Consider the following 25,588-nt stretch of genomic DNA (forward strand, 5'->3'; position numbering starts at 1 on the left):
GTGGTCATATATATATATATATATATATATATATATATATATATATATATATATATATATATATATATATATATATATAATCTTTTAAAGTGGGTAATAGCAATAATAACTGCTACACAAAATATCTTTAATTTTACATTAGGTAGTCTGGAGTAAAATTATTTTAAAATTACGTAGTTGAATTGTTCCTGTATTCATTTTACCAGAATAACAATTCTGCGCATCCAACCTAATTATATATGGTATCCGTGATGTCTTTTATTTTATTTTGTTTAGTTTTATTTTGATCCTTCCTACCAACGAGGCTTCCATACCGGTGTGACGCCGATCTTTCCAGCCTTCTGATTGGCTGCCTCAGCCGAGGCAGTGTTTTTAATTTGCGGAAGAAGGAAACGAGCTACGTGAAGGGAACCAGTTTGCTCCGTGGATATATTTACAGTCACGGGATTAAACATTCAAAATATACTGATGTTCTTTTTTTAAGTTATTATTCCACTGCCCTGTCTCTCTGATATAGGTCTCAGTTTGTTAGCCTCGCAGAAAGCGGCCGCAGGGACTTCCGTGTTTACAGCGTGTTGCAGCTGGAAGCAGCGCTGCTGAGCTGAAAATGACCGGGGACGGTGTCAGTCTGGCGGCTTTCTGGATCATGACCGCGGTGGCTTCTGCAGCCCGGCCGCCTCACATCGTCTTCATCCTGGCTGATGACTTCGGCTGGAACGATGTGGGCTATCACAGCTCGGAGATCAGGACGCCGAACCTGGACAAGCTGTCGGCTAAAGGGGTCCGGCTGGAGAACTACTATGTCCAGCCGGTGTGTACCCCCTCCAGGAACCAGCTGATGACCGGCAGGTACCAGGTGAGACCAGAGACCTGTTGTCATCCGAATGCTGCACGCCAGGACGGTTCTGCTCATTTATTCGTCTCCCTACACACTGCAGTGCACAAGTTATGCACAAGAGGGATTATTGCTCTTTATCTTTATGGAGCTAAATCAAGACTATCATGCAATCTGCCACCATAGGCTGCTGCATGCAAAAAAAACCTTCAGAACAGGTTTTTTTTTTTTTTTTTTTTTTTTTAGTAAATATAACAAAAATCAAAAATTTTCCTTGATGCTTTTCAGAATACCTTTATTGGCTTTTATTAAAACTACACAAAAATGACTCGCTGGAACTAAAAAGAACTCCTAATCGAAATGAAATTTATTATAAGCCCTCTGAGCAAATTGAGTATCTATTTGAAATATCGCTTGACTCCTAACATTTAAAAACAAAAACTGACATCTTAGAACATGCTGAATTTTTGGTCATTCAATAAACATCACAAGTTGTAAAATGTGAACCTAAGCTGATGTTTCAGGTCATTCCTTTACTTTCCAAATCACAAAAAGGAGATTTCTTTGTCGATGAGGTTAAAGCAGTGTTGTCTTCACGAGGAAGTGTTTGATGCCGTTGTCTTTACTGGCATTATAACCATCCAAAAACGAATAAACGACCGAAGCAGGGCTGTAAGAGGGGAAAGGAAGCCATGTAGACGTTTGTTTCACAACCCTTCTTGCTTCATCGCTACCACATAGGCTGCTGCTTCCCTCCCTGCTGCTGTTGCAAGCTGCCTTTCACCTGTTTTCCCCCGTCAGGCCCGTTCGTTTCCTAACGGCCTGACTGCCCTCCACCCTGCAGATCCACACGGGCATGCAGCACCAGATCATCTGGCCGTGCCAGCCGTACTGTGTCCCCCTGGAGGAGAAGCTGCTGCCTCAGCTCCTGCAGGAGGCGGGCTACGACACACACATGGTGGGCAAGTGGCACCTGGGCATGTACAAGAAGGACTGCCTGCCCACGCGCCGCGGCTTCGACACCTACTTTGGTTTGTATTGTTAAAGTAAAATCCTAGATAGGCTTATAATAAAACCAGGGAACATGTCGTTTTTTTGCAACGTTTCCTTCTCATTTGGGCTCAGAACGGTTATCTCAGCTTCTGTGTTTAAAATTATGCAATATTTAAAAAACTAAACATAAAAGGGGGGGATATGTATTATATTATACACCCTTTAAACATGAAGCAGAAAGCTACCAAATACTTTCCCGCAACCACCCAAGAGCAAGTAGTAATAGCAGGATTGAATTTATGGGATCAAGTGAAAAGGGGGAAGAAATGTTGTCAGAAAGCAGTGGCTTGGAAATCGGACAAGCCAGCATGCAAATCAGGAATTTAAAAGCACTCTAAGGCAGCTCCTCTCCACCTGGAATAAACCACAGTGGAGGCTGAGCATCTAGAGAGTTGTAATTGTCCACTATATATGAGGGTGACGCAGGAGAAAATCTCACGTTTCCACATGTAACCACCTGTTTTCTGAATAGGGTTTACCTGCACTACAGTAATGTAGCCGTCAGAACACTACTCTGAGGACAGTGATGTCCGTCATGCTGCTCAAACTGTCTACTGTTAGTTTTCCTGGCCCTAAAACGTTGCTATGGTTGGGAAAAGTTAAAATACTGATTAAAAAAAAAAATCCAACCTCTGCAGAGGCCCAGTAGCAAACTATTAATTTTATTCAGGTGTGCTGAATCAGGGAAACGTCTGCTAACGTCCTGCGTACTCACAAGGGCTGTGTCCGAAATGTTCTAATTATAGCCCCTAGCTTCTATTCCTTGACCTTCATGGGGTCAACGGTAAGAGCTCTATCTCGGGTTGGAAAGTGGCTTCGGACTGCTGTGCTGATTTCGGACAACCTTGACACTCGGAAAGGAAAAAGAAAAGGAACCTAAAAAAAAATTAAATAAAATAAAAACTCAGACAAATGTAGCGAGCGGCTGAAGCTGTCCGCTACACAAACCAAAACGTATGAAGGCGCGCGCATTTGCATGTGTCACACACGGTACCCGTGAAGGAATAATGCCACTGTAAACAGTACCAGCGTACCGATTGACCTAGCATCGCTTCACTCCACCCGTAAGGGTGCTAACCGTTTAAACATAACTTTGTGCTCATATGTCATGTCACGCAAAGGATTGTGGGATAGATTAGGCCTCCTTAGCGCCAGTAAGGGACATTGCGAGCTCTCTGTGCTAAAGGAGCTCTGATAGGAAGTATACAGGCTCCTTTTCCTACCTCCTTCCTTACTGACTGCCCTATTCGGACAGCACTTATCATGGCGACCGCTGACACACATCCGCTTTGGCTAAAGAGTCCTTACCCAGTTAGACGTTTTTCGGAGGCAGCCAAGGACTCGCTTCGGACACCACCGCCTTTAAAGGATCAGTGCGTAACGATTGCTGACATCTAGTGGTCAGAGTGGAGATAACAATCACATGAAATGCTCCTCCGCTCACAATCTCGCTACGAACCACATTTCTATCAGCAGGAAGTTGTTCAAGGATGTTTTATGTCATCAGCAAACAGTTATCGGGGAGAACGCCCGCTGATCACAAATTGTTGTTGTGTTCCTTCTTTTTGCACCACTCGGCGAGAGTCTTTCACAAACCACCGTCTGTACACACGTTATGTGACAACTATCAGCTCGCATATCTTAAGTCTCTACTTTCAAACTCCTTCCACGGGATAATTATTATTTTTTTTTAGCTGTGAACTCGTTATCTTTGTGCCACAGGTTACCTGACAGGAAGTGAGGACTACTTCTCTCACACGCGCTGTTACAGAATTCCCCCTCTGAACCTGAGCCGCTGCGCTCTGGACCTCAGGGACGGCGAGGAGGTGGCCACCGCGTACAAAGGGAACTATTCCACCGAGCTGTTCAGTCAGAGAGCCGTCAGCGTCATCAAGAAGCACGACCCCAGCAAGGTGACAGTCACCTTCATTTTTCCTTTTAGCGCTGTCGCCTGTCGTTCTTGGACATGAACGGATCTTTCTTTTCTCCTGTCTCAGCCGCTCTTCCTCTACTTGGCGCTGCAGGCGGTGCACTCACCCCTGCAGGTACCGACGCGCTACCTGACCCCCTACAGCTTCATCAAAGACCCTCAGCGCAGGTTGTACGCCGGCATGGTGTCGGCCATGGACGAGGCTGTGGGCAACGTCAGCCTGGCTTTGCAGGAGGAAGGACTCTGGGACAACACGGTCCTCGTCTTCTCCACAGGTACATGAAACCCCTCCAGAATCCTTTAGTCTTTCTTCTCTAGCATTCAGAGATATGAGGCTGAGACAACTCCTCAGCTAAAGCAGAGGCTGTTTACTGCTCTAAACTTTTAACTTGCACCCTTTTTTCAGACATATTCTCCTCGTCGTATTCTTCTACCTCTCTGCTTCTAGCTATGTGGTTTTCTAAAATGCCACTTTATGTTCTATTTGGTTTTTGCATGCATCAAATTACAAGCAATTATTTCTTTTTCTTGTGAAATGCTGTTGAGCTTGATGTCATATAATGATCCTGTGGTGAAAGGGGGAAGGATAACTAAAGTCCAGCATGATTTCCTAAAACACAAACATAGTAGAAGAACGGGGGGAAAGGTGAAGGGAAAGCCACTTTCTATGTAACAGATCAAAACATAGGGCGACATCTCTAAGTGTAAGACTGGAAATAAGAATGTAAGGGATGTTAAAACCAAGGCTAGTTTTAAAAGTAATCTAGTAGGCGGTTCCACTTGGTTGATGGGAAACCTTCAGATGAGCGTCCGTGTTCATCTCGCCGCCTGACCTTCCAGGAGGCTTTTTCAGGGGCAGCCAGGCGATCTTTTCCCGGTTCCTCCTCTCTGTTCTGGATTCACCTTGAGCCATTTCTGTTTACTCGCCCGGATCAACGCAGACACTTTTACGGCAGCAGAGACACACTTATTTTACACCGTCAGACTGATAAGCTGCTGTGTGCAACAAAACTTGATGCGCTGTCAACGGACACACAACCACAAACTGAACTGCGTTTTATTGAGACATTATGTCACCAAAGCATCAATGTGAAGAGGAAATAATTTAAATTTTCTGTTTGTTTTTTTGTTTTTTTGTGTGTGTTGGAGGGTTTTTACAGAGAAAAAGCTAGTTTTTAGTCATATTTTTAATTTGATACCCCCAGAAAACCCAAAGCCGACTAATTGCCTTTCTGAATCACCCAATATGTATAATGGGTCTTTCCATGGAAAAAGACAGCTTTAGGTTGATGATGATTTTAGGTTGATTTATACCTTGCATTGCTTAAATCCTAATTATTTAAGGTATTTCATTAAGTTACAGGTACAGCCCTGGTGTGAAGAACTTCACTGTTTTTTACGTTACAACCACAGAGCTACTAGATACATAGATATATTTTTTTTATTGTGATTTTAAGAACTAGACAAACACAAAGTAGCACATTCTTAAGAAATGTCTTTTTAACATTTCTTACAAAAGGGAATCTGAAAACCAGAAAAGCCTTTTGCCACAAGTACAGCCGCAGATCTCTTTGGGGGTATACCTCTACCAGTTTTGGACATCTAAAAACTGAGAAGATTGCCCCATAAAAGCACGACTGCTCTGACGTCGAGCTGTCGTTCTCTGTTGTAATGTTCCAGCGAGCCACTAGAGGGCAGCCTGACGCTGCGTTGCTCAGGCCTGAAGTCTCTGGCCTGCTGACAACTCCCATCTGAAAGGAGTTCATAGGAGAACATCATCTGGTCATCTAAACATGTGGCTGCTCGCAGTTTTCCACGTGCGGAACATCTAATGAGTTACATCTGAAGTAGGTAACTGCTTTGAGGGTTATTTTCTTTTTGCCCCGTTCATGTTTTAAAGGGTAATTAGAAAGCAGGAACAATGCTGTGAAAGTGAAAAGTGAGCGCGTTTTTATAACGTGAGGTGGGATGCGGTAGGTGGTCCCGTTTCATTGTTCTTCCACACATATGGTTGGGCTCTCTGACGCATGCCAGCAGCAGCAGCAGAGTCTGACTGCTGATTGGAGACACTTCAAATGCATGGAGCTTTTTTTTTTTTTCTTTGTAAAACACAAAAAAAAACTAAAAAATTGTCTGAATGATCAGTGATGCAACCAGAATGTCTTGGAGCACAGCTCCAGTGGAAGTTTTATTAATCCCCCCTGGTCTCGCCGCTGTGCTTGGCTCCTGCATGTCGTGAGTTAAAGGAAGTAAATGGGCCCTGAACGTGCTCCCTTTGCAGTGAGGCTTACTGTAAAACGCCGAACCCGTGGGGATCCTGGGGGGAGGCCGAACGGGTCAGCACAGCGCCACAGCAGCTTGAAAAGGCATCAAGCAGCAGCGAGACCAAGAGAGAGAGAGTTTTCCAGAACAGTTTGAGTCAGACTGCTTTCTGGACGTGCATGGCAATCCGCCGCTGAAAGGGGATCCTCTGGCTGGATGCGATTGGTGAAGTGTGTTTACACTGGAGCCACGTGATGGGATGATGACATTGCTGTGCACGGACCTGCGTAATGCTTGGATGTCGTGCCGGAGACGTTTCCCCGCGGGTGCCACACATGGATGAGCATGGCTGGGTTGTTTTTAATGTATTAGATTGCTGTTGTTGTTTTTTATTTTTTATTTCAGCAGCTCTGTGGAAACTGTCGTGGGCCCGTTTATTGACCGCCCCACTGTTTCTGATCCAGGCTGAAATATCTCAACAGCTGTAAGATGGATTGCTTAGAGTCGCCGCTGGGACGTTCATGTTCATAGGAGGCTGAATGCTGCAGATTTGAATGAGTCTCTGACTTCCCCTTCAGCACCAACAAAAAGGTTGAATTGGAGGAAAAAAATAGTAAAAGTACTCGTTCACGCTCACCTCAGTCATCTCATTGTTGGTGATCTTACAAAAGAGACGAGTAAGCAGGTGTTCGGGCTCACTGAAAAGGCCACTCGTGCTCGCCGAACCGCCAAAGCAGAGTTTGTTCACGCAGCAAGATTCAGTCTGTACGCCTCCATAAGGGTATCATGAATTAGTTTTACTAAAACTAGGTTATGGTCAGCTAAGGCCTGATTGAACTGACTGGTCTGCATGCGAAAACGAGCGCTGCACATCAGCCTGAGCACACCTTCCTTCCTGACGTGTCCCGACTATCAGGATGGATACAGGATTGCCCGATATCCTAGTGTGTGGGGTGTTCCCCCGAGGAAAAACGAGCACGCAGCCTGTTGAATGTGATGTGCAGCCATTTAGGAAGCGTGGTGAGGGGAAAAAACACACAACACCTCCTTATGATGGTGTAGCAAAGGTGGAGGCCCTGGTCGCACTGTCTCCAATCCTTTAACCAACACCTTTTTTTTTTTTTTTGTTAGGTTTTTTCCTTTGGTAAAGTTGGTCCACAAAGTATCGCCATTGTTCTTCCTCCTCGTCTGTTTATTTAGTCTGAACTCGTGTTGGATCTCGAGGGGTTTTTAGCAAGATTTCCCGTCTGAAATCTGAATGATCCTGAGGGAAACCTCTTGGTGTGGTGTGCATGCCGTCAGACCAGACACCACCCACTGTACGAGCAGACCTGTCATTTTATGATTTATCATTACGCGTTCTGTCTCTCAGGTTTTGAAAACCAGCCGACTAGTTTAAAATCTTGCTGTTTGAGCCAGGCCTTAGTCAAAGTCCACACCTACACCTGATTGAGAGTCTCTGGCTAGAAGTGAACGATGTTTACAGATGCTTTCAATTTAACTGGGATCATGATATTTGTCTGACGTCCAAAGGCGCTTGCCCAGAACGGCCCCTGTAGACGCGCGGCTGGGGAGAAAATGCTTTATCGTGGAGAAATCTTTTTTTTTTTTCAACTTCACACTTCAGTTTCCATAGTGGCAATTCCCAACATGGCATCTCAGGGCACCTTACAAAGTCAATTCTATCAAATCACATCGTTATCCAAGGAAGCCCAGTAAATGATGCACCGCTCTGTATATTGCGTAATCGCCTAATAAAGTACATCCAGAGCACTGTGACCGTATCCACTCTAAAGCTGGCCGCTGCTTGTCTTCTAAACAAATGTATTTATCTTTTTCTCTGTCAGACAACGGCGGTCAGACCATGTCTGGCGGCAGCAACTGGCCGCTGCGTGGGAGGAAGCTGTCGCTGTGGGAAGGGGGCGTGCGGGGAGTGGGATTCGTCACCAGCCCGCTGCTGGAAAGGCCCGGGACCGTCAGCCATGAGCTCGTCCACATCTCCGACTGGCTGCCCACTCTGGTCGGCCTGGCGGGCGGCAGCACCAACGGCACCAAGCCGCTGGACGGGTTCAACGTGTGGAAGACCATCAGGTGAGCAGGACGAAGGCGCCTCCCTCCGCCTGCTTTCCTGGACCGGCATCTTTTTTTTCTTTTTTTTTTTCTTCCTCGTAAGGAGCTCCTTCTGCTTCAATAAGCCCTTTGTTACACACATCTCTGCTCCTTCCATTCACTTTTTTCCCCCTCCTCTCTGCCTGAGATGTTCCGCCATTAGGTCAGCCGACCGGTTTCAGGGCAGATTTTTACAGGCCGCCGCCACGTCAGGAAGCTAAATCGACTGAATTAGTTCAGTAGCCCAGCTTTTGTGTTTGTGGAGCTTTGTGACCAGAGCGTGGAGAGGTCACATCCAGCTGCTGGCACACCACAGATGTACTTTCCACGCGAGTCCCGCTTGACAAACACGCTACAGTGTTGGGAATTTGCCCTCTTACAGATTTCTGCAGTTTTTTTTGCTCTAAATCAGTCATCCACAACTACGGCTAGGAAATAAATGGATATTTTAAAAATATCCACATTTTTAAAAAAGAGATATTAGACAAAATATATTGTTTATTTCGAGATGGTTTATGTTGCGTTAGAATTAAACTTTAATCTATTCCAGTAGGTTATTTTTCAGCCGTGTCTCATATTTATCCACATTATTTTGCCTGTGAGACGTTTAGGATAAAGCTTTGATTCAGAGATACCTTTGTATAATTACTTTATGAAAAGAAAAACGTATCGAGATAAATATCGTATATCGACATTCTGCCTAAAATATCGAGAATTTTTTTTTTTTGGCCCTATCCGTAACCTTTTCAATCCAAGAAGTCAGTTTTTGCCCCTGTCCCCGCAAAATCCACGTTTTACCTTAGTTAAAAACTAAGACATTAAATAAATAAGTAATAATAAATGAATGTAGATTACTAATTAGATCCACCTTGTGCGTACATTTATCTTACGAGGTGAAATTTAAGAACCACAATCTCATTCTTGTCGTTTAGGTTTTAAGACGGAGGGAAAAAGATCACAGATCGTCACAGGGGCGACATGGCACAGAGGTTAGGGAGTTCGTCTTGCAATTGGCGGGTTGCCGGTTCGAACCACTGACTGTCTCTGTCGTTGTGCCTTTGGGCAAGACACTTCACCCGCGTTGCCTGCTGGCGGTGGTCAGAGGGCCCGGTGGCGCCGTTGTATGGAAGCCTCGCCTCTGTCAGTCTGCCCCAGGGCAGCTGTAGCTACTAACGTAGCTCACCACCGCCAGGGTGTGAATGTGTGTGTGAATGGGTGAAGCGCTTTGGAGGTGGTCAAGACTAGTTAAAGCGCTATACAAGTACAAGCCATTTATCAAAATTCACGAATAAGACATTGAAAACATGTTCCATATTTCCAGAGACTAAAGAAATGATAATTAACTACGCCAACAAAAGACAAAAGCAGCAAAAAAAAAAAAAGCTGAGCCACGAAACCGATATTTCTTATACCGTCAACACTTTGCTGATATTAAATAATGAGCACAGTTTAGTTTTATATTATTGTCATCACTGGCCAGAAATATTGAAAGCTTCTATGGACGGCCAGAAGAGCCACGTTGCGGCCCGCTGCTCTAGATGTTTTATTTCGGACAGCGACGATCGGAGCAAATGCAAAAAAAGTCAGTTTTTAACTGGCTTCATTTATTAACAGAACAAAAGCCATCCAAACCAAACCTGGCCCTATGTGGAAAACCGGACCACCAACAGCCGCTCACAGCCTGACGGGCCAGCATCAGTCAGCGGACCTGCTGGAGGTCCACAGTGGTGCAGGGCACTAACTTTTCTGCCTTATTTGCTGCGTTACAGCTGGACTCGCCTCTGAGCGGCTGGCCTGGCAGAGCAGAAAGCGAGGCTAGCAGGCGGCGGCGGGGCAGGGAGGGTTATTTCGGTTGTTATCGGAGCGTGTGGTCAGCGGGAGTGGTGCGTTTTCTCGGCTGCGGAGTGCGGTCGCAGCCTGGCGAGCGGCAGCCAGCTGGTTCACATTTACAGATCCCAGCGGGGTTTTCACTGTGCACGAGTCCGACGTGTGTGTGTGTGTGTCAATGTGCTTAACAGTAATGGCCGTTTTATCTTACAGCAAAGGCTTTGCCTCGCCCAGACAGGAGCTGCTGCATAACATCGACCCTTTGTATTGTGACCTGGCTCCATGTAAGTTCCTTCCTACATCCGTATTAATTATGAAGGACCACTGTCTGGATGAAGTTGATGTTTTTGGTCTAAAAAACTGCACTTTTGAAAAAAATGACTAGTATTTTTTAAATGTAATTTTATTCTTAAAGATTGAACGGACTGAGATTGGGGGGGAAGCTTTCTGTTGGGTCTTATTGCATTTTCTCTACTGCCCAGGAGCAAACTGCTGCTGTGTATATTTTATGCAAACCCCTTTGGCTAATCAGATCAGCACTTTTCTTCTCCAAAGCGAGGGATCTTTTATTGCTCCTCTTCTCCAATCTTCTAATCTTTCCAGTCGCTCTGTGATGCTCAGCGTTTTAGCTCGTCCCTCACACTCTCTTCTCTCCGGCTTACTCCACACACTGCAAAAACGGAACTTAAAATAAGTAAAATGTTCTTAAAATTAGTGCATTTGTCCCTGATTTGAGCAGGTAAATAAGATGATTTGCCAATTGGAATAAGAGTTTTGCACTTAAAATAGCAACAACTTATCTCCATCATCTTGTTTCAAGTGCAGGATGTCTAATTATCTTATTTTAGGGGTCAGAATACTCATTCCATTGGCAAATAATCTTGTTTACCTGCTCAAATCAGGGACAAATACACTCACTTTAAGAACATTTTACTTATTTTTAGATCCGTTTTTGCAGTGCAGCTTTTCTATAGGGTCTATGTCTAAGCAAGAGGCAGTAGGCCCACAGCATGGCACGTCCTCCACCATACTTTACCGTGTGCCACAGTTCCAGTTGCCTCAAGCGTCAGAATTATTGTTCTGACTTTAGATACAGCCAGCTTATTGCTTTTGTTTCTTGCTGCCAGTTATGAGGATCAACACGTCTACCTTTCTGAAATGGCATCTTGGTCCCTAAGAGAAATTTAGACTCCCAGGAAACCGAGTCATGAATTACTTTTTAAAAGTGCCTCCATGGTGCAGCTTAAAACAGTAAAATAGGATTTTGAAACAAAGTAGTTGTTAGAATGAAGCTTCACAAAGGCCTACCTACCAATTTTAATTTGTTCAAATTCTCATTACTGCCTAACTGCACTGTACCCATGAAGAATTATCTCTAAAGAATGACTCTGCTCTCATGCTTACGTAAAAAGCGCCCCACGGTGATCCCTATCGCAGTAAATATGACAGCTGATGCTAAGTGATGAATCCCAGCTGTGCTGTAGGTCTTGTTGCTGGCGCAGCTTTCGTCAGGTTGTTGGATTCAGTGGGGCGCTGAAATTTACAGCCTCTAATTTACCTTACGCGAACGCCGCCGAGGGAGAACGCCTTCCTGGGCCCGTTTTTTAAACTGTCCGAGTCGTGATTCATGTCCGGGCGGTGGCCAGCAGCTTGATAAAGCCCCGAGAAGATGGAAACCTGGTGTTGCCTCCTCCTCCTCCCATGTTCACGCTGTGCAGGATGCGCAGGTCTCCTCCTCTGCTGGTGTTAATCTGCTGTTTTCTTTCCTCCCAGCGCGGGCAGCGATATCAAAGGAACATTGTTTGAGCCTGGACTCACGAAGCAGATCCAAAGCCAAAGCGGTCGGGTGAATGCCACGTTGTTGCGTAACATTCGACGAAACCTATTCAAGTCTAAAACATTTACTCTGGAAGCACCTTTTTTTTAGATTTTTGGATGATCGGTGTGTTTGTGGACTACATTATGTCACGTTAGAACAAAAAACAAAGTGTATTTTGATAAAATATGTGCAAAAGACCAATCAAAATTGGGCATGAATGTAAGATGGAATGAAAATAACGCGCAATTTTAGAAAACCTTTTCAGATAAAAAACTTGATTGGTGGGGTTTGCATTTTCTGTTCAATCCTCTTGACTCTGGTACCCCGAAATAAAATCCAGTGCTACCCAATTGCCTTCAGAAATGACCTAATCTACTTATAGAGACTGGTATAATATATTTTAATAATATGCAAGTACAGCTGCTCTGTGAAGAAACTGTTTTGGTCAACAGTGAACAAACTTGACGAAGGCAAAGAAACACGGCAGACGGGTCCGGCTTAAAGAAGTTTTAAAGCGGGACAAGTATTCCAAGCTTTAAATTAGTTCAGTCCATGACCTGGAAATGGAAAGACTAAAGAGAGAAGAAGCCACGGCTACTCTGGAGGAGCTCCACTGCTCAGTATTGACTCAGGGAGAATGAAAACAAATGCACACCCTCCTTTTTCAGCTCTGTGAAATTGTTTTACAACCCACATGTCCTTGTCCTCCACCCGTCACATAATGTCCCACTAATGTACACTGAGAGTTAGTGCTTTGGGTGTGTCAAAGTGTGAACAAATAAATAGTGCTGTAAATCACTGTAGCTGGTTCACTATCCAAGGACTGCTTTTGAGAAAAAGGTCCCGATTTGAAAAGACTTAATGCTTTGTCAGCATCTCTTCTAGACAAATGAAAGAACAGGTTCTTTCAAAGTTATTATGGGACTGCTGGTGACGCTGAGGTGGTGATTAGTCATTGTTATCAGTCAGCGGTGTTTAAACAGCGGATAGCTGGGTTTTCAGAGCCGGGGGTGTGCGCGTTGTTTAACCTCTGATTGCAGGGAGGATTACTGGAAAAAAGGTCACGTGACCGAGGAGGCATAGGAAACCAGGAGGAGTGGACTCCTGCCTTAAAACCACTTAATAATGTGCGGACCCAGCCACCACCTCCATCTCTGAGGGCTTAATGGCTCTCTCTGGTCTGGGGCAGCTATTTTGGACTTTGAGGTGAAGACTGCACCTTAATGTTGGACATTCAAGAGTGGCGGAGGAATAGGAGGAGCAGGCTTTTTTTTATTTTTGTGCTGAAATTCCTCGCAGATGTGCCAAAGTAGGGGTGCGATGGGTCAGCGGAGGAACAGATGTGAACCTTTTGATCCCGCAAGATGGAATAAAGCTACTTTTAGCTCTTTGTAACAGAGGCGTTATGATGGGTCTGTTGCTCTGGCAGAACTTTTGACTTTTGGTTCTGACCAACAAAAGCCTGAGTCTTTGTAGGGCTTTCAAAACAACCAAAACATCAGGGATTTTTTTTTAATCTATAGACTAAAATGTAACTCATTTGACACATTTTTTATTTTTTTTTTTTTTGCCCTGCTAAAATTTAGTTTCATCTTGATAGAATTTGAATATTTATTTTCAGCTCTACCGAATGAAATACTTTCTTTCTTTCAAAGCGTTTTCTGTCAAACCTCTAGTTCTGGTTAGGGATTTAAAGACATGAACGTCATTTATTTCGGGGCTTATATGAAGTGTTGTGTTCCAGGGCGTGGTCTGATAATGCAACGCAAAACTTTAAAAAGGTGTTGAAAACAAGAGTCGGATGCGCTCGGTGGGAAACATGGAGGAGTTTCTCCAGGCGGGGTCAGAACTTTCAACCCCTGCTAATGTTTGGTTAAAAGTCCCTTATCAAGCCGCACCTCCATCACGCTTTTTTTATAGCCATCAGCAGGCCTCTGACATCATCCTGCTTTGCTGTCTGACCAATCCTCTCGGCAGAGTCGGGAAAGATAACTCGAACTGGTTGGTTTTAAATGGCAAAACCGTTTAGGCGAGGTTCAAGAGTTTTCAAAAGGTTTGAAGTTGGAGCCATTTCAGAAAAATAATGTTGGCTTGAATTATGTGTGTTGTTTAAGAGCAGCATTCTGTTTGGAAAACCCAATTATGTCCCAGGTTTCAACCATGTAGCTGTTGATCTGTGGTGAGGCATACAAACCTGGAGCTAGCTGTCATTCATATCATTCATATTTCTATTTAATTTGTGCAATGACCCAATACTGGCAGCAAAAGCTGGTACCACCACCACCATGCACACGATCTTCTAAAGTTCAAAGAAGTAACCTAGGCTCCTCCAAACCGGCTCATTTAGCCGATTATTCGTCTCATTTGATCATAAAACCCTTCACCAGGACCCATCTTACTTCTACCCTTCCTCCCTTCCTTGTGTGCCTGTACTTTCTCTGCTCTTCCTTCCTGGTTTGCGATTTGCCCGCTTTTCTTGTTTTCTAAAACCTGCCTACTGAGAGAAATGTGCGTGCCGTAAATTCCCGGTGAACTTTAAGTCCTGTATTTTGAAAAGCACATAAACAACGGAGATCTGTGGAAAATTGAATCAGGAAAGTTCTGGATCAGAGGAACGCCGAGGAAAGCTGCTAGTCGCATCGGTCGCCTCAATAGAGATGCCTCCCTTGTTTATCCGCAACAAACGTGGCATAAAGACGGAGCCGAGCTGAGGTTAAAGGTTGGTCGAGACGCATGCCGCTTGGAGCCGTCCAGGCGTGTACCCCCACCTCTCACTTGTTGACTGCTGGGACAGGCTCCCACGGGTACAGGAAGTAGGTGGACGTCGCCCGGTGAAATACGTGTCGCCACTGATGTTCTGAGCTTTGCTTGATGGTACGGATCCCATCGCTGATCCCCCCTCAACTTGCAGTCGCTGCAACTTCCTGTGTGACAGTTTTCCGGGCCGGAGTGCAGTGTTTTTTAATATGCGGCGAGGACGCTTCCTGTGACCTCAGCTCTGCCTCTTTGGATTGTAATTTAAACAGCACACCCACACCAGTATATCTCTCGCTGAGCTGTTTTGACACGGGGCTGTTTTGGAGCGACTCGTGGAAAACAAGGGATTAGGAAGATCGTTTGTTTTGACCTCGTTGGAAAGCGCTTTCCAAGGCTGCGAGTCTCACAGCTTAAAGGCAGAGTTTTGCTCGGCTTTACGGATGATGGAAATTATAGTGCTTTGCAAAGGTGTTCATGTCTGGATGGTTTTAGAGTCTTTCATGCTCAGACCACAAACTGCAATGCATTGGGATTTAGCCCCAAAAAAAACAAACACAAGGTAGTGAATCACTTTGAATTGCAGGGGAAAGGAGACATGCTTTTAAAGATTTCTGTACAAATAATAATAAAAAAAAGCACTAAAAAGGCATGGCTGCATTTTTTTGTTTAGCTCCGACCTTCATGAGGGACATTTTGTATGAATGACATCTCCAAGGCTTTTGGGATATGTCTCTCCCTGCTTTATAAAGCCGCAGACGGGCATACGTGTCCATTCTGCTTTGCAAAATGGCTCAAGCTCAATCAGTAAATCATCTTTGAAGCATAATTTTCAAGTCTCTCCGCAGATCAATTTGATATACATGTCTGTACCTTGACTGGAACACTTGATCTAAACCAGGGGTGTCAAACTCTTTTTGGTTTAGGGGCCGCATACAGCTTAATCTGATCTCAAGAGGGCCACACGAGTTAACTCATTGCAAGATTAAATAGAACTAATAAAAGTGGACTTGTTGTTGATTTTTATATTAAATTCATTTCACTTTTACACAATATATTATGAATAACCTCAGCGTTTTTAAGAAAAGTATGTGCAATTTCAACAATACTTTTACTCAGTTAAACATTTACTTAAGTGCATTATGCATAAGAACTGATCACAGTGATTGTACAATGTTGAAAAACATTTATTCACATTTTTTGGAACTTAAAAACACCGTCCTGCATGACAAAATACATCAAACAGATAAAAACTAAGAAATTATTTAATTTTTATTTTCCACATCTGAAGCTCAGCGCTATCATCTGCTGATTAAAACACAGCGCCCCTCGTGGACAATATAGGAACTGCAGATTTTCAATTAAACGAAGTACATGTTTTTTTTTTCAATAATTGTTTTATCATTCTCTTCCTTTTATCTCCTTTCTTTCACCTTTTCTTTTTGTCTTCTTGCTCTTCCTTTCCTCTCCTACTTTCCCATTGTAGTGTCCATATCATTTGAGATGTTCCCCCGCATGAATCATAATAAAACTATTCACATTCATAAATCAAGCGAAGCACTATGGCAAAGGCAGTTCTGATCCACTTGTGAAAGTCAAATCTGAGGAGCTCTTTTTGGCATTAAGAAAACAATTCTTATTGCCACATTGCCAGACAGGACACTGGAAAAAATAAAAAAAAACTTCTCTACTGTCTCTACTGAAGTAAAGCATGCCCCACAGCATGATTCTGCCACTGCCGTGTGCATGGTATGGTTAGAGTTACATGTAGTGATGGATTTCTACCACGCACAGCATGTGAGCCAGAGAAATTCAGTTTTGGTCTCGACTGACCAGGTTATCTCCTTCTGCATGTCTGCTGTGTCGGCCACATGGCTAGAGGCAAGGGTCTTACGACTCTTTCAACGACTGCTTCCTTCGTGCCTCTCCTCCACACGGGCCAGGTAGGACCCCGAAAATCCACTGAGCCGACGACCTCCGAAGATTTAAGGGGAAAGTTAAAACCACTTGACTCTAGCATTACTTGAAAACTACGAAAGCAAGCGTGTAATTAGCCCGAATTGAAAGGAACACAAATATTGAAAGTCCAGCTGCTGAGACGTTTCCTGAGACGGGGCTGTTTATGGAGCCAAATCCCATGATGCTCGGATTCTTCCCGAGGTTTACTGGTGGCCATTACTGTATAAATCACTGAGATAAGAGGAGCCGGTGGAGAACAACACTGCAGGTTTACAAGCTTACTCCATCATGTTTTACGTTGAAATCTTTATCGTCAGCCACCGACCTGACAACAGGCCTCCCTTTCTTGGCATTCCATGCTTTGGGATTCCTCTTTCTCCTCTTTCTGCCCCGCTATTCAGGCTGCTTCCCTTTGAGTCCTCGCACTCCACGTTCCTTCCTCCTTTTCTCCCGGTCTCTTGTCATTCTTTTGAGGTTTCTTGGTTTAATTCATGAAAAGACTTCTATTTTTTTTTTTTTTTCCCCCCAACATACTTTCCTCCTTTCAAGTTGGCTTTGAAAATTCCCCTTCCTGTTGCTTCCCAGTGTGAGCTGAGGGATGCCAACTAAATGTGTCACAGAAGGGGTCCCCCCCCGAACCTCTCGATTGTTGGGGAGAGGCAGCGGGGGTGAGAAAAGTCTTGGACTGAACCCAAGACTTGGAACAAGCCAAATCGTACCTACAAAGCTCTTCAGCTTTCCTCTCTACACTGCAAAAATAGAGCTAAAAATAAGAAAATATTTCTTGAAATGAGAGTATTTTTCTTTGATTTGAGCAGGTAAATAAGATTATTTGCCAATGGAATAAGATTTTTACACTTACAATAAGAACAATTCATCTCCATCATCTTATTTCAAGTGCAGTATATCTAATTATTTAGGGGTAAAAATACTCATTCCATTGGCAAATAATCTTATTTACATTCTCAAATCAAGGAGAAATACATTAGTTTCAAGAAACTTTTACTTATTTTTAGTTCTCTTTTTGCAGTGTAGCTGCTTCTCTGACTCGCCGATTTCTAATCTTCCTCTCTCCACACCGCCTCCTCCTCTCTCTGACCATTTTTTTTTTTTTTAGATCAAACTGCCATGGATCCATATGCGTATATCCTCCGTTAAGTCGATTTCTTCCTGAGCTCATCCGTGGAATGAACGTAACACGCGGGACATGTGGGGAAACGTGCGCCTGTTGGTGTCGGAGGCCCAAATTCCTTAGATTAGCAAGAGCTTGAGCACCGGGAAACAAATCAAACCCTGATGTTTGTGCAGCTCAAATGATTTATGTTCCCACCTGCTCGCAGAGCCTCGCGCAAAAAGTATTTATACCCCCTTAGGTTTTGTCGTGTGATGGACCGTTGCAGAGCAGTGCGTCGTCGTGAGGCGGAAGGAAGTGATGCGCGAGCTTCAAATACACCTCAGCAGCGTGGAGTGCGTTTCTCCTCGCCCTCGGCGTCATTGCTTCCTAGACCCATGTCTCGCTGCAGTTATAGTCGCAAGTAATTTAGTCTATATTTGGGGCTTACCTGTCTCTCACATCTAGGGACTAACGTTTGAGCCGTTCTCATTTGCAAAATAGCTCAAGCTGGGTCTGATTTGATGAAAAGCGTCTTTGATCGTCGGCGTTACATGCATTGCCACAGTTTGTCAATTTGGTCTGAACCTCGGCTCGGCCATTCAATGGGTAAGCTTCGATCCAATCCCAGTTCTGATCGTGTGTTTAGGGCCGTCGTCCCGCCGGAAGCTGAGGGACTCACTCCCCCCACCTGAGCTGTGGACCTCTGCAGCTCCTCCAAAGCTACAGTGTGCTGCTTCTTTTTCCTGCTTTTCTTAGTAACGTTCTCCTTGTCCCATATGTCAGATTAGGTGGGTGGCCCCTCGTGTCATATGCTTTCCATTATCCGATGATGGATTGAACAGAGCTCCGCGAGACGTTCAAAGCTCGGGATATTATTTTATGACCTCATCTGTTTTAAACGTCTTCACAACTTGACCTGTCTGCTGTGTCCTTTGGTGTGCACGACGCTGTTGGTTCCCCCAGTGCTCTCTAACGACCATCTGGGGGTTCACTGTTGGAGGCAATTATTTGATTTTATACGGGCGCTTCAGATGAAAAGCGGCTAAACGCAAAGACACGCCACGGTTTTCTGATTCATTTTCACTGAAATATTTTAAACCTACACATTAAAACCTGATAAAATGCATGTAAGTTTGTGGCTGCAATGTGACGAAATCTGAAAAAGATTGAAAAAGATACGAATACTTTTGTAAGGCAGTGCACATACCATTGCTCCCACTTCATTGTGCAACAGTGGGGGGAGCCCTGTGAATCTGTTCAGTTAACAGACCTCTCCTCGTTGGAGAGACCATGTGAATGCGTGCCAGAGCTATTAAGATGCCCACATGTCACTTGTGCAACGAAGAGCGAAGAGCTGAATGTCGCCGCTTTTATCTTGCGGTTCAGAAACGCTGAGATCGGAAATGTTTCCACTCTCAAGTCATGCCGCTGCGGTGGAGCGGGGCTCTGCTCGCCGAGCTCCAACTGGAACGCAGGCTTTTGTCTGGGCGCAGCCGGCGCTGTCCTTTAAGCAAAGAATGTGAGGAAGAACTTGTTTTTGACAGCGCCGGGAGGCTGTGATCACTTGCAAAGCTGCCTAATCAGGAGCACATTGTCGGGGTCAGCAGCGGCATGAACCTGGGAATGCTCCCAAGGCCAGGTTTCCCCCGTTCTTTTGGAAATCACAGACATGTGTGCTCCCTTCTGGGAGACATTTTCCGTCGGTGCTGAAAAAGCCCACTGCAATGAGGCTCCAGAAGATTCTGGACGTCGTCAATACAAGGATAGAAAAAAAAAACAAAAAAAACGTACTCTCGCTTTTTACGAAACTGGTGAAAGTTTGCCAACTGGTGACCGTTGCTGTAATTTCTCGTTTTGTGTGTATCTGCAGAGCTGCGCTCGTGGCAAATTACTCATTGTGCTGTGCAGGCATGGAAAAGCGCTGCTGAGTCAACCACATCGTCTCCGTATTTGTCAGATTTCTCCGGTCCAGTTCAGTGTGCTTGAGGAAAATCATGGCTAAAACAAATTATCTTCCTAAAGGCGGTGTGCTTTCTGAAAAATAATTGCTCATTGATTTATTTATTTTTTTCTGTTACAGTATAGGATTTGCGGTTTGAATTCACCAACTCTGAAGCTGATGACATACAGTGGATCACAAAAGTCAACACACCCATTGTAAAAAATGTTTTTGTGATGTAAAAAAGGAAACACTTTCTGCCTTTTAATGTGACATTTTTAGCTGAAGAACATATTGATCTATTAGGGGAACCACAGAGAAATAGAAAATACTCTGATTGCATAACTATGCTCTTAAGCTAATACTTTGTACAACTAGATCAACCTGCGTGTTTTTTTTTTTTTTGTAGGAATCCATTTGTATGTCATTTATTGATTTGGCAATATTTGCCCACTTCAACGTAACAAGGTGCTGCGGATCCATCAGACTGTGAGGAGATTTCTTGTCCACACCCCTTTTCTTGAGATCCTACAGAACGTTTTTTTTTTTTTTTTTTTTCTCTCTCTGTAAGATTTTCTTCTAGACTCTGGCCGGGCCATTAGAAAACATTTTGATTGGTTCGTATGGTTTTTGACGCCGGAAAATAAAATCCCTGTTGGTGGTTGGCTTTTTCAAAACCGACTGATATTTCACATTTGTTCACAAATTCATCCATCTTGGCAAACAATCCAGTTCCATCTGAAGCAAAGTAACCCAGTGATGTTGCCGCCACCATGTTTCACTGTGGGCATGGTGTTCCTTCTATGATGTGTTGTTGTTTTATACCAAAAAAGCTATTTGGGATTGTGGCCCAATTTCCTTTGTCCGTACCAAAGCCTCACTGATTTTTCTTATTGTCTTAGTCATGACAATGAGAATACAGGAGATTCCTGTCAAATATTAAACTTTCATAAAAGTTTTAAAGGTATATAGCCACGTTATATGCTTATAAATAAGACCCAAAAACCGTTTGATCATGATAAAATAAGGTTATATACACAGAGTGTCCATCCTGACAGTGTATTGATAGTCCCTTTTGAGCTTAAAAATAGCCCCACAACGGGCACGATTAGCAGATATAAACAGATGTGGTGCCATCTACCAGTGGCACCGCTTAGCTATCAGAACTATCATATGGCGACAAATAAATCAAAATTAAATAATGCTGGACCGAGGCTGACCCACTGAAATGCCTCGCTGTAAAGCGGCAGCTCAGGGTGATCAAAGACCGAGCGTTTTTAGTTAAATAAACCGATCTACAGCAACTCTAAGTGCCTCATATCAGAACATCACGGAGATATAACAATCACGTTCATAAACGGAAACAGCGACACAGTGTCAAGGTAAGAATCAATCGAGCTATTTATGTTGTTTGTACTTGAGACTGTAGAGGCTAAGAAGCACATTGCTCTTACTATTATCACAGTATAAATAAGGACGTTTACTCATGTCAATCAACTCTGCAGTCATATCCGAACGATCAGTAGCTTTAGCTTCCGCTTCAGTGCACATCAACGTTTGTACTGAATTCCCAGCAACATTCCAGTCTTTTCCCTCTTAGAATATATATCCCCCCCCCCCTCCAACTGTATCTTGGACCGTTATCCATTGTTTTCATCACTTCGCTGGGAGATGCTAATAGTTGTTAGCCGCTTCCTTGTTTTATCCCCTGCTGCACATGCGCAGTGCCAGTGTCGTACTACCGCTGTTATTAAAAATAAACATGAAGGGCTTTATCTATTAACAAATGTTGTATGTAACCAGAGGGAGTTACTGACATATAAATAAAAAAGTCAAATAACGTGGCTATGCACCTTTAAGGTCTTTCAGGTTTGAAGCCTCCCTGATTTAGCCTCGTGAGACCATCCTGATCTCGCGAGCTTTCAAGGTTTCACTCGCAGATCAGTCTGGCTACTTTCCGTTAAAGAAAATTTGGAGCCGTTCACCAAACGAACGTCGAATCAGCGTTGGCTTTGAGGCGGGTTGAGGTGTGACGCAACGAGAAGCGCGACAGTTCAGCCTAAAAAACATGGCGGCTTCAGCCGATGAAACTAGCGTTAGCGTGGCTATCGAGCAAGTTTTATCGGAATTACAGAGTATTTCTTTGCTGAGCTAACGAGCCTTTACCTGCAGCAGCAAGAGTAGCTTGGCTTGTGTTTGTGTTTTCGTCGTCGCTCTGTTACGAGCGACGACGAATCTGATTGGTTTATTTGGCCCATCTATCACCAACATAGGCCAATCAGCTAACCAGCATTTTCGCCCCTTCCCAAAATTACTTCAACGGAAGGTTTCCAGATGGATATGCGGAGCAAATCTATCTGGCGGAGTCAGGTAATCCCTGATTAGTTTCCATCTTGTCATTTTCATAAATTTTCCAGTTCTTGTCATTTTAGGTTACAGGTTCTCCAATTATTGACTGTTTCCCATGATGCATCCCTATCATATGGTGTGTAAATGGTTTGTGCTCTTCTCCTGACTGATACCTTTGCACATCTTTTTACTAATTTGTAGCACCTCTGTAAACACAGAATTTAGCAAACCGATGCAAATGTGAGGAAAATCCTTATATGACAGCTGAACCTTATTTTTTGTAAATCAAATTGAGTGGATCTGAAGGTGGACGTGAACTCCAGAAGACTGGAGCATATTGCCTAGTATCTCACTATGCTCTAGCAGGACTGAGAAGCCAGGCATACTCTACTATTGTACTACTATATTCCTGTTGCATATTGGCTAAGTTTGCTATTGACATTTCATCAAGACCTCAAGAAATGTTATCGGTTTGTGGAAAAAGGGGCATATGTATCCTTTTAAACGAGAAGGATTTCAATAAGTTTTGTTTGTTTTAACCACTCGTTTCCTGCTGTTTCACTGCTACAAAAGCACCCCTCCCCTTTTGCTCTGTTTATTTTGACACCTTCATTTGATACCGACTGTGATGTTCAGGTATGCACTAAGATTTGGTGCCGGTCTACCTTCCCTTTTAGCTTACACAGACACCCACAGAAGGGGCTTTGTGTCCAGTGGTGGTCTAATATCCCCTGGCTCAGCATTTTCTAATGTTATTGGAGGTGGAAGACCTGGAATCTCAGCTCCGTTGTCTTCTCTCTGCAGGTCCTGGCAGCCAGAGTCAGTTAACTTTGGCTCGGGGGGTCGCTGAAGACTGGTGGGCCAACTCCATCTTCAATGTGTCCATTCACGCAGCCATCCGATCCTCAAACTGGAAGCTGCTGACGGGATACCCAGGTCGGTGTTCTTTGGTACCGATAATGACATGTTTAGTCTAAGTGAAGGCAGAAAGTCGCCACGTTTACACGGACATTTACTTTTTATCCTCTGCTCATCTCTCGTAGGAAATACAACCTTTACTTAGTTACAGTATTGACATGTATGAAGATAAAGAACTTTGAACTCTGGAAAGTTTAGTCTGGAATATTAACATTAGAAATGTGTTGGATTCAGTCTGAGCCGGCACGTCTTTAAGAAATGCCTCGCACGTAACATGGCTGTTTCAGTTTAATGAAGACACGAGGAACATTAACAAGTAATCTTTAACGCACACAGTAATAAATTGAGGCTACATCGACAAGATCTGAAAGGTCTTATGGTAATACGCTGTGAAATCCTGCACAGTGTTTTAGTGGCAGCTTTGTTTAGTTAAGATTTAAAAAGCCTTAAATTAAGTTTTAAAAGCCTTAAATTACATCATCTATAATTTAATCTGAAAAAAAACAAACAAAAAAAACTCAAACCTTTTATTTCAATGTTTTAGGTACAGGGATTCAGATAGTCATGTGTTGTTTTTGGTCAAGAAATATACTTTTTTGTGGGGGAGGGGGGATTTTTGGAGGAGAAACCCTCCCACAGCATCCCAGGTTCTCTCCTTTACTTTAATTAAATTCAGTTTATATAGTGCCAATTCACAACATGTCATCTGAAGGCACTTTACAAAGTCAAATTCAATCAAATAATACAGATTAGTCAAAAAGTTTCTTATCTAAGGGAACCCAGTATATTACACCGAGTCTTGACAAGCAGCATTCACTCCTCATGAAAGAGTGTAGAGCCACAGGGACAGTTGTCTGCATTGTGGATGAATTTGCAGGTATCCCTCATACTGAGTATGCATTAAGCGACAGTGGAGAGGAAAACTCTCCTTTAGCGGGAAGAAAAAACCGGGCTCAGTATGAACGGTCATCTTCCTCGACCCACTGGGGCTTAGAGAAGACAGAGCAGAGACACAACAAGCACAGAAGCACACATTGATCCAGGAATGCTTTATATATTATATGGTAATAGCAGATGATCTGTCTTCTCTGGATGATGTCACAGCTAACAGAACGCCAGACCAGGTGTACCTACTATGAAGAGAAAAAAGACAGTAAGAACAAAATGTTGAAATAACAGGCAATGCAAATTACAGAACAGTAGGAGAACTCAACTGAGTGATAAAATAGACCCTGATGTCCTCCAGCAGCCTAAGCCTATAGCAGCATAACTATAGAGATAGCTCAGGGTAACATGAGCCACTCTAACTATAAGTAAGCTTTGTCAAAGAAGTTTAAGCCCAGTCTTAAAAGTAGACAGGGGTGTCTGCCTCACGGACCAAAACTGGGAGTTGGTTCCACAGGAGAGGAGCCTGATAACTAAAGGATCTGCCTCCCATTCTACTTTTAGAGACTCTAGGAACCACCAGCAGACCTGCAGTCTGAGAGCGAAGTGCTCTGTTAGGAACATACGGGGTAATCAGAGCTCTGATATATGATGGAGCTTGATTATTAAGGGCTTTATACGTTAGAAGGAGAATTTTAAATTCTATTCTTGATTTAACAGGAAGCCAATGAAGGGAAGCTAAGATTGGAGAAATATGATCCCTCTAGTTGATTTTCATCAGAACTCTTGCTGCAGCATTTTGGATCAGCTGAAGGCATCAAACTGCATTTTGTGGACTTCCTGATGATAAAGAATTACAATAGTCCAGCCTTGAAGTAACAAATGCATGGACTAGTTTTTCAGCATCACCCCTGGACAGAATATTTGTATTACACACCTGACAGTGTGTAAAAACATGGGCCTCTGAGCCAAGTTACTTTCTACATAGGGAAACGTGAATTAATGGTTACTGATTTAAAAGCTCCCGCACACTCCACACAATTTATATTTTAGTTTTTTTTTTTAAATTGGTCAAACACTTTAGTTGCACTAATTGTATGTAGCTTGATAGGAATGCTCATGTTTGTAGTGCTAGTAGTTTTCTAAAAATTTAAAACATTTTTCCTTTTTGTTTTTTACGACTTATTAAATGAAATTAAATTAAAAGTTGGATTTCACCAAACTTCTCAGTACGAGGTTATGAAACATGAATTATTAAAAAGAAGGCTAGAAGGCAGCATGAGATTCATAACTTTTACAGCTAAAACAGATATTCACATACACAATGAAAAGACACATTGCACTTGCAAATACTTTTCCTATTTTTAGGTCTGTAAGGATTACCAAGATTATTTCTCAATGCCTGAATACTGAGAGAAATCCTTTTTTTTTCAGATTTTGTTTATGCTTTATTAAAAATCTGAATTTTGGGGACATCAAGGTTATGGTGCAGTTTGTAATATCCCAGATGATTTTCATGGCTTTGTACGCTTCTGGTTGGTTGAGTTTCAACCTTTGAGTTAAATGGAGGCACACCTTTGGATGTATTTTAAAGCATGGCCTAAAGCACACGGCTTTCTTTTCTCTTTTTGTACATGTTGGAAATAATTTAAGTTGCCATGGTGATCTATTTTAAAAAATTATGCTAAGTATAAACATTATAGGATTGTCTAGGTGTCCCAGAAATGAAAATTTTTTGGTGTGAAATGTGCTCATCAATTCCAGAACAAAAGCAATAGATATTGTAAAGGTGCTACCTGAAGCTGGCATAAAAGTGTCTTTATTATTGTGACATG

The 25,588-nt window shown here is 43.3% G+C and overlaps 1 protein-coding gene across 2 annotated transcripts in view; it reads left to right on the forward strand.

Moving 5' to 3' along the window:
* Positions 1–299: 299 nt before the first annotated feature.
* The window catches only part of arsb (arylsulfatase B), a 30,004-nt gene continuing 4,715 nt past the window's right edge, over positions 300–25,588 (forward strand). Inside the window, exons 1-7 of one of the 2 annotated variants that reach the window (XM_021311336.2) lie at positions 300–856; positions 1,680–1,866; positions 3,611–3,801; positions 3,886–4,093; positions 7,928–8,171; positions 10,230–10,300; positions 11,790–12,229. In XM_021311336.2, the coding sequence (XP_021167011.2) occupies positions 608–856; positions 1,680–1,866; positions 3,611–3,801; positions 3,886–4,093; positions 7,928–8,171; positions 10,230–10,300; positions 11,790–11,866 (1,227 nt within the window). In that variant the 5' untranslated portion in view covers positions 300–607 and the 3' untranslated portion in view covers positions 11,867–12,229. Of the gene's footprint in view, positions 857–1,679; positions 1,867–3,610; positions 3,802–3,885; positions 4,094–7,927; positions 8,172–10,229; positions 10,301–11,789; positions 12,230–22,754; positions 22,887–25,588 lie in introns of those variants that run through there. The other variant, XM_012853915.3, reaches the window with a different exon arrangement.

The sequence above is a fragment of the Fundulus heteroclitus genome, chromosome 8 (genome assembly GCF_011125445.2).
Source record: "Fundulus heteroclitus isolate FHET01 chromosome 8, MU-UCD_Fhet_4.1, whole genome shotgun sequence".
NCBI lineage: Eukaryota > Metazoa > Chordata > Actinopteri > Cyprinodontiformes > Fundulidae > Fundulus > Fundulus heteroclitus.